The 15,270-nt window shown below is 37.9% G+C and overlaps 1 protein-coding gene across 2 annotated transcripts in view; it reads right to left on the bottom strand.

The window, feature by feature from the left end:
* kcnh2a (potassium voltage-gated channel, subfamily H (eag-related), member 2a) overlaps positions 1 to 10,908 on the bottom strand; it is a 56,214-nt gene extending 45,306 nt beyond the window's left edge. For both annotated transcript variants that reach the window (XM_082172509.1, XM_082172510.1), the window contains exons 1-2: positions 10,757 to 10,908; positions 9,934 to 10,164 (exon numbers count right to left, since the gene is read on the bottom strand). In XM_082172509.1, the coding sequence (XP_082028635.1) occupies positions 9,934 to 10,164; positions 10,757 to 10,832 (307 nt within the window). In that variant the 5' untranslated portion in view covers positions 10,833 to 10,908. The remainder of the gene's footprint in view (positions 1 to 9,933; positions 10,165 to 10,756) is intronic.
* Positions 10,909 to 15,270: the final 4,362 nt, after the last annotated feature.

Here is a 15,270-nt window from a genome sequence, read left to right as displayed (position 1 = left end):
TCTATTCCTCTGTAAATCATTTAATTCATACCAGCAGCATCTGCTACTGTAAAACACAGACACAGAGAGCATAACCATCTGCTGCTTAAGACCAGCATCTTCTGCGTCATAATCTTCACAGTGTATAAGATACCAGACCAATACAGGTAAGAACAAATGCTGATGTGTTATTATACAGGTTAAGTGCTCCATAAATACATTTTATATTGAAATGTCGCAAGATACAACATTGCAGGTGAAAAACAAAAGGGTGTGACCAGGTCAATGTGCCTAATTTGCAAGTTGAGATGCTCACACACATTCTCAAGATTAACTCGTGCTTTAATTTGCAAATGTCAAGGTATGTCTGTTGACATCCATGAAAAAAAAGACAAGCTTTCATTTGCAAACCTTACAAACTAAATCGGATTTTGGCTTTTTCAGTACCAAGGACAGAGGCTATTAGGACGAGGGAGGTTAATGCCACCAGAGGAAATTGTATTGTTTTCATAAGAACATAAGCACCATAGAAAACTGAAATTAATAATGGGATTTAGTGGCTCTAAAGCCTGACACACGCCCTCATCTTGCTCCTCCTCTCCACCACATCCTCTTGTCTGTCATGAGGATTCAGTTTTAGATGCACTGTATCATTTTCATTAGGGATGCACCGAATATTCGGCCACCGAACATTTTCGGCCGAAAATGGCCCAAAAGTGCATTTTCGGTTTTCGGCCGAAAGACTTTTATCACCGAAACAATACGGCCGAAATGTTGTGATGACGCAAACAGCAGATACCGCGACCAGCACGTGCTTGTCTGAAGCAACATATCTGCGGTGTGGACGTATTTCAATATATCCGAGAGTGACCCACGGACAGCGATTTTCAAAACACAGACATCCCAAGTCTTCCGGAAGTTCCGGGAGTCTCCCGCGTATTGATAGCGGCTCCCTGATGCCCGCAAATTAGTTTAAATCTCCCGGAATCGCGAATGAGCATGAGCGCGCATACGTAGCGCGCGCGCGGCAGAGAGAGGGAGCGAGAGACCTTAGTTGCGTGTACCAGAGTAGCCGTCATTTCTCAGAGGTGTGTGTGTTTACCTTAGCTGTTTATGGTTTTTGCAACTCACGTCCATGAGCATAGCTGCAGATATTATTATGGGCTATGGCAGTATTGGCCTAAATGCACTTTGTTTTTATGAGAGAACATTTAATTTTTAAACCTTTCTGCAGGCCAGTAGGCTTTTACATTATTATTTAATGTACACATGAGTGGGGTCAAGTTAAACATTTAATTTTATATACTTTGCAATGTGCTAAATAAATATTTGCATACAATTTTAATTGATTTATTATTTGAAACTTTTATATTAATTTATGCAATTGCAATGCCTTGATTTTAGTAAAGTTAGTACACAGTCATAGCCATAAATGCAATGGTACTAATAATTGGCATAATTTCTTTCGGTGTTTCGGTTTTCGGCCTTGGTTTCCTCTTTTTCGGTTTTCGGTTTCGGCCAAGAATTTTCATTTCGGTGCATCCCTAATTTTCATCCTGTGCTTTCAGCTAGATATTCCAGAAAACCAGCCATTACAATTAGAAAACCACATGGCCTTTTGGAAGTGGTGGTTATAGAGAGAAAAGAATAATTGATCAGTTTAAAATGCTTTTTGTGACCTTTCTATCACTAAGGTTCATCATTTGCAGATTAACAAGGCATTTAGGCCCAATCCCGATTCTATTTTATACCCCTTCGCCTACCCTTGCCCCTTGAAACAGAGTGTCAAGGCGTAGGGGTGAAAATATTTCCCTAAGAAATGGGACACCACTACTACACCGTTACATGTCATTATACATCGTCGCTAGCGCCTACGTCACAGGAGATGCGCCAATGTTTATTACAAACTTCCAAGATGCCGTCGTCAGCTGTAGTCTTGCGTGAGTTACAGCTATTTTTTGTATTTTTCTTCTGAAGTTTGCAGAAAATAACGAAGATGACGATATCTTCGACGCCTAAAAGCTGCGTTCACACCAAACGCGAATAGAGCGTCTGGCGCGAGTGATTTCAATGTTAAAAGACGCGTTTACACGCGTCTGGAGGTCTTGCGGCGCGAATGAGGCGTTTAGTGCGGCGCGGTGGACGCGAATTCGCCTCATTCACGCGTCCACTTCGCTTCAAACTTTTGCTTTTTACACGCGTCATATTGTTAACGAACTTTAACGATTTTTTTGCAACTGTTTCTTTGAAGAACATGACCGTAAATATGAACACAAGATTGAATGTGACAAAGAAAATGATTATTGGCAGTCATGTTGCCTCTGTAGCCGGTGTATGCAGGTACATTTCTCATACCCCTTCGTTTGAAGTGTGGTCCCGAAAAATCTTCCTTTCAAGGGCTATCTGGCCCTTCCCCTTACCCCTACCCCTACCCCTCCAACCAAAAGAGAATTGAGACAGCCCTACCCCTTCACGTGCACACGCAAAACAGAGGGGAAGGGGTAAGTGAAGGGGTAAGGGGTAGAATTGGGATTGGCCCTTAGTGTCCTGATAATGTTATGTTATTTTTTGTTTGTTGTTTTTTCATTCCATGTAGAGGCCTACATAGAATCTGTCACAGCCTTTAGTGAACCAACATATGACTCACTCACTGAACTACACGTTCCATGTCAATGAATCATTACTTTGTTTTCCATTAGGCCACTTTTACTTGCTGCAAAAGAAGAAAGCCAAGAAAGCAAAAATATATTCTATCTTTACCTGTATACATTACATCAATGTCACATCTATGCAAGTATTATCAAATTAGCTAGGAAACGTAATAAAAAAATACACATTGGCCAAGGGATTTATGCAACTTCATGAACGAGTTGCATATAAATTCTGCAGAAATTTGCAGAACTCTACAATCATAGATCTCATGCAACTTTTCTACTTGCATGTTGGACAACTATTTATTATTCTGAATACCTGCTGCAATAACATAAAGAAAGCGAGATGTAGCAGGCAGCTCTGTATCGCCAGTCCTTGTGCTTGCTTATCCTCTCGATTTACTCGTAGGATTTGAATATCATAATAAAACAAATTGCATGCAAATTTAGATAATAGCCTGAGGTTTAAGTTAAACTGCTGCCATATACATGATTCCTTTCAGAAAAACAGCAACTACAAGCCTGCCAAAGTATACTGGCAGCTCTGAAAATACCTCGGAATTTGACATGTGAAACTAATTTTGAACAGTTGGCACATCGAAGCAAACACAACGTAATCAATAAATCAAAGTGCCAAAAAAAAGCTTTAAATACAATGCTTTACAATAAAATAATAATAATAAAAAAAAAATATATTATTATTTTATTTTATTTCAATAGTTTATATATATATATATATATATATATACACACACATATACATATTTTATAACTAAACTGTACACAACACAAAAACAGAATTAGACTACAGTATGATATTACAACAACATATAGCTACAACGTATAATATTTGATCATTTTCACTTACAAAGCATTCAGAAAGTTTGACTAACTTTGATCCTATGGTTATATTAACTGCAAGATCAGGTTAGCAACAAGCAAACAAAAAAAAGTCAATAAAATCTATCAGCATCTTTTAAGTAAGAAACTCCAGACTCAGCTGAATGCTGAAGAGGGCTTTCTGATAGACTCTCCTATGAGAGCTCAGGGATGAAGAACGGACATTTAAATAATTAACTCCTAGAGATGGTTTCAGTCATTACTCTGTCTAATTATAGCAGAGGAGGCCATTACCAGAATATGAAGACTGATGAGCAGGGTCATCCTCTGTCTTATGCGTTGAACGGAGGTTTTCCATTGGACCTCTCCTTGTTACACTCATAAATGGGTCATGTTTTAGAATGTTTGATTATTCAGCAGTTCTGCGTTATTATAATAAATGTGGTTGTTACTGCTCATGTTATAATATTTAGATTATCTTTTATAAAGCGATGTTTCACATTTCATGCCTCCACACTAGGGTTTAACACATTTGCACATTTGGCTTAAACCTTGTCTACTGCACAACATACAACATTAGGCTTAAATTCAGATAAATAAAGTTTGGTACTACACCAGCAACACAACTATCTATAATGCTTAAGACTTTAAACTCATCATCGATTCCCATTTTCTCTGCAATTCCTTGCCACAGACACACTGGTCTCTGTCCATCATGGCCTCCTAATCATCCCCATATATATATACTAATTGGCTTCATCACTCTGTCTCCTCTCCACCAATAAGTTGGTGTGATGCTGCACATTGGTGGTGGTTGAGGAGATTACCCCTTCCATATGTATTCTCGCTTTAAGTGCAGAGAAAAGCGCTATATAAATGTAATGAATTATTATTATTAAGACGTGGTAGTTCAGCGCATCGGCTACATATTGTCATGTTGTAAATAAGGCAACATCTGTATTGCAAACCCCTCCACGTTTCTGTTGTTGTTTTTGCCGTATACCTACGAACACAACGTCATTGCCATAGAAACCAATGCAGATATTCTGGAAAACGAGCACCTGGGGACACAGAAATCTGATCTGAACAGTTGCGATACAGTGTGAACAGTCAATAATTTCGATTATTTGGATACACAAATATTCAGATTTGGACAGACAGTGTGATCATAGCCTGACATGCTCCAAAAAGGATAAAAAGCAAAGCATCATAAAAAAAGTGGTCCATATGACTTATGCAGCACTTTTTTAGAATGTTCTGAAGTCATATTTTTGTGTGTGTGTGAAGAACAGATGAAAATGTTGCCCTTGCTTGACATACATGCACCATTAGACCATTAGGTTTGATTAAGAAAAAGCAGCTTGGTTATTCTACTATAAATAACTCATCATGAAGGCATGCAACAAATAAATGACAGAATTTTCACTTTAGTGAAGTATTACTTGAAGTAAAAAGAATAATACCATTATTTTTTATCAAATATAAAAGAAAAAAATTTAAGCAAAGATTGAAATGGGGAGTTCTTATTAAAAGTCGCCCCCAGATCATTTACTGCAAGAGCACAAACTGCCCCAGGGGTCATTATTAAGGGATAATCTGCTATGCTTTATACAGTTCACAGTCATTTTCTTCACAGTTAAACCTCATAGGGCCAACACACTTTAAAAAGGGATTCACTAATTGAGTCGACTTTGGAATTGCTCTTTTGTGTTAAAGGATTACTTGTGCAACCACCATTAGTTCCACGCTCATGCTTTCAACGTCCTTCCCAAGAACTGTCTTCAGAGGCAAGGATCTTTGTGGCAACAAGAGTACCTTTACGGGAAAACGGACGTTTATGCACTGGGTAACAAAACTGTTATTTATGCTGATTAAACTAGTTTTATCCTTAGAAGGTTTTGAATATTTCCCCATGGCCTTTCGGTGTATTGCAGCTTTTCGCTGAAGCATCATTATCCTTCAAAGTTCCCTCGGAGGAGCTTTTCGTGTGTCCTTCCAGCAGGTAATTTGTGTAGAAACTTCCAGTAGTCCTCTCCAGACTGTAGGACGTTATTACTGACCATGACACCTTCATTACCTCACATTAGTTTGCAGTAATAAATGATCCTCTGGACTATAGCCATCTACACATTTATAACACGTCAACATCTTCTTGTATTTATGCTTTAGAGTATCTAAAAAATCTTAGTGCAAAGTCTTTCTGCTGATTAATTTTTAAGGTTTTTTTTTGACTCGCACACAAAACCACATCATAATTTATATTTAATGTTGAAGGCTATTGAAGAAGGCTGCTGAGAAAAGTTCTTTGTGTTTTATTTGCATGCAATATCTTTTGAAGTGCAGTATTTAGGTGGTTTTCCTGACTAATTAAAGGGGTCATGAACTGAGAATTAAAATTTTCCTTGATCTTTTGACAATTAAACGTTTGTTTTTGAGCACAAAAAGTATTCTCATCGCTTGATAAACTTAAGGTTGAGCCACTGTAGTCACTTGGACTATTTTAACGATGTCTTTACTAACTTTTCTGGGCTGGCAGATATCAATTAACTTGCAGCCTATGAAGGAGTGAGACAGCTCTCAGATTTCATCAAAAATATCTTAATTTGTGTTCCGAAGATGAACGAAAGTCTTACGGGGTTGGAACAACATGAGGGTGAGTGATTACTGACAGAATTTTCATTTTTGGGTGAACTAACCCTTTAAACCTTCAAACATGGCATCTGAACCCTAACAATAGTTTATATTTATATGGCTATTGACAGAGGCGAACCATGTGTATGTGTATTTTATATATGTTTTATATATAATATATATGATTTTTTGTTAATATATCATCATTACCTAAAGATATTATTATACAAAATTCAAAAAGTAGTCAAAACACAGAACATCTAACAGAACATAAGTTGTTTAATTTTTACAACATTATGTGCTTGTTTTTTTAATTAACGAAATGTCAATCTTCATCTTTATAACAGAAGATACAATACAACAATCTTCAAGATAGGCTACAATAAATCTTCAAATGTGTAACAGATTGTCACCTTAAAAACAGTCATTTGCGTGGTGGAACAAGCAAGAAATATATAGTTAGCATCTTAATTTAATCTTTGGTTTATCATTTTATTAGTTCATTAACTAATTGTTAACTCAACTGATTTGATGTAAAGAGCTGGATACTTATTACTAATTAAATAATGTAAACTATAGTAAATGTATTGATTAGAGTTGCCATAGACTAAAGATTTTTATAGTGACTAGTAGTCATTCATTTAAGCAATTATAGTCGACTAATCGCACGTTTATATTAATTTCTGCTTAAATACAGGGTGCATTGAGGAATATAGTATTCTGCACTCAAACGCATGCATAAATCTGGCAGTAAAAGCAGGCTAATGATAATAAATATGTCTTAAAAAATAACGGCATTTTAATTGTTTATTAATAAACTAGTGTTTTCTAAATCAGTGTCGGCTACAAACATATCTCCATACATCTCACCTGTAAAGTGGATTCGCCTTTAGAAAGAAATGCATCTTTCATACGGATTACATAATCAGACGGTTTTTGCTTTCGATTCGAATTTTTTCGTTTTAAAAGTGGACATTTCAAGCTTTATATAGATTTCTCATGTATGTGAGGCTAGTATACGCTGTGTTTCGGTTTATTTTTGAGACCATGAAAGCGCGCCCTGATTGTTTTATTTTATTTGACAAAAGCACAACGTTTTCTTGTTATTGTGAGTTTACACAAATAAAAGTAGTTGCGACTGATGTATTATTCTTTTCTGTATGGCCAGAAATTATGGAGTATTTTAAGTTGTTTCCACTGTTTATAGGAAAATGCAAGTAATTGCGCCTGCGCCTCCATGTCATGCGCTCCACACTCCGCACAAACACTTGTATATGCACCTAATAATAGCGAACATTTATCAATATTAACGTTAGAGCGAGTGGCCATGCCAGGCGGATAAGTCCTTTTCATGTTTAACAAATCAAATCATGCATTTTCTATATACTGCGAGTAAGCGCTGCTCCAGTTTGAAAAAGGCTGCTGAGGCAAGGCGGTAAAAGCATAACCAGCGTAACGAGAGAGGGGCCCCACTATGGGGGAATGCGGAGACGTTGCTGCGTCTTTATATTAACATTCCTGATTGTTTGAATGATCAGCCTTCGGGGGCCCCCTTAAAACGCGAGGCCCCAGGCAATTGCCTGGCTTGCCTGACCTATTGCAACGCCTCTGGGCTGGCTATTGATTCCAATACGCATACTGAACATGACGTCCAATCTTGGTAGGTGCAGGGTGATGGATTTTACATACAGGTTTATATACTGTTACAGTACCACAGACATGATTGTACACATATATATCCTAAAGTTTACTGTTACCAATGACATACTGTAATGAGATTTAGACGACAATGTAAGAAAGTCAGAAAACAGAGAGGTCTCATATTTCGGAACAACTAAATGTAGCCTGAGCACACCTGAGAAATGTAGAGTGGTTAGGTTGCAGGGTCACATTGGGAAGTATTTCTAACATCCAGATCAGTGGAAAAATACCCTGCTGGGACATTCTAAACCTTAGGATGGATTATGAATTATGTTAATCAGCTCTCAGTGGCGGCTGGTGCTAAAAAAAAATGTTTTGGGGGGGCGCAAACAAACTGAATTATTAATGCAGGACTGATAGGCTAATTGTTAAATAACCATTTAACAGTGATAATAATGTATCATTAGCCTACTGCTTAGCTAAAAATGGAAAATTCAGCATTTAAAGCATGCCATGAGTTATAGGGTTGGGCAATAGCCAATTGCCAAAGAAATCTGAATTTTTGGGCTAAATGGCAATGTATGGTATAATCTCAGCATTTACCTTTTTTTTTTTCTATAAAAAAAAAAAAAAAAAAACTGTATTTAAAAATATATATATATATTTCATATCATATAGTCTACCTTGCAGTCTATCTGAAAAAAAGGGGTCAAATCACATTACATTCTAACATTGCAACATTACAACCTAAAAACTAAATAATGTTTTTTAAAGAAGTAGTTAAATTTACTAAACTTAAAAAGAAAATAAATAAAAACAAAACTGATAACAAAAATACACTTGTAGGTTTGAAATTCTTTAGCACCAACAAATATTTTAGCTAAATATATTTATTTTAGTGTTAACATATATTTTAGGCAGAATTATTGCGCTCCTATTCTATTGCCCTCCGTCTGTCGCACCCGGCGCTCCTTCACGGAAGTTTAGCTTACAGAAGCTCGTCCACTCATGACAGCAAAATGGAAATATTTGCTTGACTTTCTAACATTAACAGATGGCGAATATGTCTGTGAAATGTAAGTTATGTACTGAGGAAATTATTGGATGTCACTTCAGCTTAAAGATTATTAATAGAGGTATATTTGTTTCCACCAATCGCTGCATAAGTGAAGTTTCCGTATGATGATGAAAGCACGTTAGTGCGAGCCCTCCCAGAACCCATAGAGAGTGCATTGCAGTCCCTGCAGTTCGAAAAAAAAAAATCTTTGTATTTTGTACTTTGGAAGTCTACGGGCACACTCTGGGCAATTCTCGGCCAGAGTGAAATCGCCCAAAAAGAGGCGGTACTCCACAGAACGTGACTTGACGCTGATTGGACTATATCCAGAGGCAGAACAACAGTGACTGCTAGCGTAACACACTTTGGTGGTGCGACGCCCAATCGCCCTAATGAAGAAACCGCCCCTGTCAGCTCTGTTAACATTTTAGCATATTCTCTAAAGTCATATAGGAGCATTTCTATATAGGAGGTCATGGATGTTGTAATGTTACTAACTTGTAAATCCCTACTGCATTGCCCTCTGTCCTGAGCACCACAAGAGGACACAATGTTGTGATGCCCTTATGCAACCATTATACATTTGGATAGAACTGGGAATTGATCTGGATAGTGAGAAATTGTCCTTTGCAATTATGTCTTCTATGTCTATTGTTCCTATTCTCAAACTCCCAGCTGTCCTGGAAATCAATACATCATCCAGAAATGATGTCTTTAAATAGGAGAGGACAGAAATAGAAATAATTAGAATAGCACTTTCAGTAAGTTGAGCATCTACAATAAAGGATGCTATACTCAAAGATCAATTTTCATGGGACACATCAAATGTCAGAAGGATTCAGCTAAATTAAATAATGTAATGTTCAGGGAATGAGTAGTAGTGGGTCCAACAAAACACTCTGAATGCAGGTTGCAATTCATAGACAAAACTATGAAACTAAATGAATGCAAGTGCATAAATTCGCTTTCTTATCAACTTGTGGTCAAAGGAACTTATTGCCTGTTGTCATAGCATGAAAGGCCTACTATATTCTAGCCATTTTTTGTTGCCATTTTTTAGTGTCACTGTAATGACTTCAACAAAATGAATGTTTAAATATGCAAATTAAAGAAACACCCCCCACATAAACGTACCATCTTTTCTGTATAGGCAGATCTCTACTTTCCTTTCTTCAGAGCCCAGTAAGGCTTTGGCCATCTGGGCCATCGCTGGTCGTCCAGTATGCGGCCCATACAGAAAACTGCACGTACACGGCTTTTGCATGACCTCTGCTCGTGTGTAGCCGCACATGCTGCAAAAGCCATCATTGCAGAAGATAATGGCACAGTTTTCAACTCGAGCATTGGCAATGATGAATTTGCGATCTGTTGAGGGACATTAAAAATAAGAGATTCATTAATCACATCCATGTAAAAAAAAAGAAGAAAAAAAAAGCCGCCATTCTGGATGAAAGGATGTCTGTTTTATCTTGACTTGCTGAAAGAGTGATATACTAGGCTATATGACATTTTGTTGTGGTTTAACTTGCAGTAAATGAACCAAATAAAAAAAAACTCACATATTTGAGACAAGAATGCTCAAAAGTTAATATATATAGGGCATATATATATATATACACACACACATATATACACATATATATACACTCACACACACACACACACACACACACACATATATATATATATATATATATGTGTGTGTGTGTGTGTGTGTGTGTATATATGTATAAATTACCTATTATATATATATATATAGAGAGAGAGAGAGAGAGAGAATCCTAAAAAGTTAACGTTTCAAAATATTAAACCTTTAACAATACAGCTATTCTGACACTTTTAAAAAAATCGTAATAATCTACAAATCCTAAAAACAATCATTTAAAAAATCATCGTCGTCAATCATCATCATTCAGTGCACTTTTGACAATAAATAAATAAACATGTCTTCACTTACTCTGCCCCTCGAATTTGCGAATGATGGTGTCCAGAAAGGTGTTCTGAGGCGCAACGTGTCCCCGTCGAACAGGCATTATGTCCTATTTCGGTGGGGCCAAAAAGTTCTGCAAGTTCTTCCTCAGCTTGTGCTTATCTATATAAGCGCGATATATCGACTCTACCGCCAGGTCTCATACATGCACACAAGCTTTTCGTGTACACCTCATCGACGTAAAAGCAACACGAGCGCGCGCCTCTTTGAAAGTCTCACAGTAATTTCGCATTGAATCTGTCAGTGCGCGAGTCCTCGCGCTCAGTAAATCATCTGTCTGTCCAATTACCTCACGTCACCTGCTTCCTTTTTTGCAAATTGATGCAAATCAACTTTCTGTCCCAGTTTCCCAATCACTTGCTCCTACGCGCTGTGAAACAGTTCCTCTGTTTGGGAGCGCTTACAAATAAAATTGACTAGTAGATAGTGAATATGGAGGCTGGAGAGGCAAGTGAGATGATGGATGGGGAGGGGGAAGGAGTCAAGGGTGTGGAGGACCGCATGATTCATTCATCCTGATGTTACCTTTTAGTGTGCCGATGTTCAGCGAGCACAAATCCGATTTAGAGTGTCATTCCGCGATTGTAAGTTAGACCAGGTTGAGAGCAAACTATAATACTCACAGACTGTCACAGTGGTAGCAGAATAGATATGAAAATGTTTTAGTACTGTGTTTGGCTAATATGGACAGTGACCTCTAGATGATTTTCATGTATTTGCAAATGACCTATAAAGTAGGTATAAATTCAACATAAAGATAATATGCTTGATATAGGCTTATGCTATAATATAGGCTTGTTTGTTTGGAACCAGTGTTTTAACTCGGGGTCCACAGACCCCTGGGGATCCAAGGAGTAGATTTAAAAAAGTTTTCTAAATGTACAAATGTATATTATGTGGATATAGAAAATGTGAATTTTAAAAGACACAATAGGCAGCTTGTATTGTCAATATTCAATATTCTAAAAATAACACTTTTTTTAGCATATTAACAATACTAGTATGAATATTCAAATATATGTATTATCTATTAGCATATTAACAAAAAAAATTAACCATCATTATTTGCTTTTGTTATTATTAAAAGTTATTAGATAGGCTAATGTAAAATATATCATTTTAATAGGTTTAGGCCAGGCTGTCTGACAATCTGGTTGGGGGTTCCTGTCATGTTTGGTTTTGGTATCACGTTTAAGTTTCATGTTTTTTATTTTGTATTGCCACAGTCATGTTTTCTGGTTCCTTGTCAAGTATTTCCTTTTCTACCAGAAAGACTCGGGAGAATAGATATTGTAATAATCATGCATTTATTAGTGACCCAGCAAGCAATATATGCAATAAAGTATTTGGCGTAGACCCCGTCCGTAACTCGCAATCCGAGGGTATGGATTCAGCATTTCCTGCCTGAAGATGAAGGCAGGGGCGCAGCTGACCCCCCGTGATGTATTGGAAGGGACCATCCTGCGGTGGTAGAGAAGATGGAGGGAAGAAGCCATCTTGTTGGTGGAGGGAAGAAACCATCTTGGTGGTGGTGGGGTGGATGGTGGTGAGTGAAAGCGTTCAGCATCTGCGAAGTACGTGTAAGTGTAAGTACGGGTCCTTTATACTTCTAGTATTAGAATGTAATTGGATAGATGAGAAGGTAACAATTGAGTCTTCCCGGCAGAACTTACGCTAAAGCTTTCATTTCCCTCATGTGATCATGTAATGTCAGGGGCGTAATTTGTGGGGGGGTTGGGGGGGAGATAACCCCCCCAATATTTAAATATATGCATTACAACCCTCCCAATATTTATACCATGATCACATGAAAAATATGCAGAATAATTTTTCAACCCCCCCAATGTTCAAACCAAATCTACGCCCTTGTGTAATGTGCTTCCTTTGTCTAATGTGTCATGTTCTGATTGGTTGTTTTGGTCATGTGTTTCATGGCAGCATTCACACGTACATCTACATTAATCCAGATATATTTGAAAACCTTGTTTTCATTTTTAAAAAGCTCTCCGTCCACACTAGTGTTTTTAGGCGTTTCCCAAAAGTTTCTCATCCACACTGAAACGTCGGAAAACGCTAAATTCACCTTACTGTGCATATGTAAAACCTCACAAAAGTCACTGTATGTTTGGTCTAAAATGTATTGCCGCAGGACAGCAAATGTGAGTACATTTTCTGTCATCTTTGCAGGACTGTGATATGAAGAGTGTGCAAAGTCACATATTTTAGCAACAATGTGAAAGTGAATAGCACATAAATGGCACAATACCAGTATAAACATGAATATCTATTGGTACAATATGTGTCACGTGACTAAATGTACGTCATCGTTTTCAAACACTCCAATGCGAAAACGGCGTTTTCAAATGTATCCACTTTGGAGAGCATTTTCAAAAATGTTCGTTTTCATTAATAAAAAGGCTGTCTCAGTGTGGACGGCAGGCCGAAACGGAGAGAAAAAGATGCGTTTTCAAGCGAAAACATATTAGTGTGGACAAGGCCTTAGGGTTTGTTCACACTTGGCATGTTGGTTTCAGGCTACGTTTGCACGTGGCCGGCTATTTTCATAAACGGACATTTCACCCACTCCGTTTTCAAAAATAACATCGTGCACTTTTCAGAAAAGTGTTCGTTTACACCAGGGTTTCTCAAACTCGGTCCTGAAGGGCCACTGTCCTGCACACCACAGTTTAGCTCCAACCCTGATCAAACACACTTAGCTGTGAGTTTCTAGGCTGTGTTCCAGTCCAAAGTTGTCATGCCCTTCACTTGCTAACTTCCCTCCGTCTCGTTCACTCGGATGTACGTCATTGCGAGTGCCCACTACTGGCGGAAACTGCAATGGGCTGAATTGGAACGTCCTAAGCCCTTGATCACTTGGAATCAGCTATGTAGTTGATTTATTATTTAAAAAAAAATTTCCTTTAAGAATTTGTTTCATGCAGCATCCAAATGTTATATGTGTGTTTGGGTTGTTTTAAATAAAATAAAATAAAATATATAATATATCATAGAGTTGTCTGTTGTGGTGGTGATTAAACGAGATATGTGGTGACGTCACAATCGTACTGCATTGTGGGACATATAGGTGCCTGAAGTGTACATATGAAGTAGACTCGCTCCCTCGGTCAAAATCGAGGGAACGAGGGTCTGTCCATCTAAACTTCCCTCGTCCACTTGACGAAGTGGAACGCACTTCAAAATGGCGGCAGGGATTCCCCGAGGGGAAGTGCTTAGGGAAGTTCGCAAGTGCGTGTCTAAAAGTGGACTGGAACGCAGTAGTAGTGATCCTGAAGACTTTGATTAGCTTGCTCAGGTGTGTTTGATCAGTGTTGGAGCTAAACTGTGCAGGACAGTGGCCCTTCAGGACCGAGTTTGAGAAACCCTGGTTTACACGAACCCGTGTATATATGCCGTCAAGGGCTTGCCAAACCTGTAGATGGCAGTGTAACGAGAAGCTCAAGCCCAGGTTAGCCAATCAGAATCCCAAAAATAGCAACAACAGCAACAAATCACTTCCTCTTTCTCTTTTGAACAAAGATTTAACCAAATGAAAATGTAAACATAGGTCGCACTTTTGACGCAGGTCGCAGGTGCAAGTTCTGTCGCATACTGTGACGTCGGCTGCCTAAAACAAAATTTTTCTCAGTTTACATGCAAACGTGCAAACAGAGTTTTCCAAAATCTCCACTCTGGCCGGAGTTTTTAGAAAGAATCGTTTTCAGAGGCGAATTCTCCGTTTGCGTGTAAACGAAGGGAAATGTCTCAGTTTTTCAAAATAACCCTGGTGTGATTGCTCTGTTAGTGCAGTTCTTTTGAATAAATGTGAAAGCTGCCGACCGAACTCTGTGGCCTGTTGCACGAAGCTATCTGAACATACTCTGAGTATCAGAGTAGCTTAAGAGTTGACAAATCCAGGTAAATCCAACCTGGTTTACATCAGGTTCAGCGGTCTCACAAACCTCGGTATAAACATTCTCTGTCAACTCAGGTTTGATCCAGTTTGCAGTTTGCTCATTAACTCTGAGCGCATGCACCTGAAAGTGTGACACGTGCGGCAAACAGCCAATCACACGGGGCATGGAGAGCTTGATTCACTTCACGGGGCAACTGAGCTTGTCAGTTTGATTCACTTCTCGCACAAGAGTAGCGCAATTTATTTCTCTTCTGAAGATTAAGAGATCATTTTAAAAATGATCATGAAATTAAAAGCGTTTACAAGGTAGGAATATACACTGCTGCTGCAGCGAAAGTTTGAGAAGGCAGTTGAAAGAAAATGTCTGACTATATCAATGCATGATGTGAATCAAAGAAATAGGCCTAATAATTATAGATTCACAAAGAGCTCAAATGAATACATGTTGTCTAACAGCACTATATATGAATACATTGCATTTATATTAATTTAAAAGCAAAGTTTAATATTACTTGTCAAATAATAGACTATAGTTATATGAATATTATATTAATTAAAAGTAATTAAA

The sequence above is a fragment of the Leuciscus leuciscus genome (genome assembly GCF_965113295.1).
Source record: "Leuciscus leuciscus genome assembly, chromosome: 6".
In the NCBI taxonomy this organism is placed as follows: Eukaryota; Metazoa; Chordata; class Actinopteri; order Cypriniformes; family Leuciscidae; genus Leuciscus; species Leuciscus leuciscus.
This window is presented reverse-complemented; position numbering and strand designations above follow the sequence as displayed.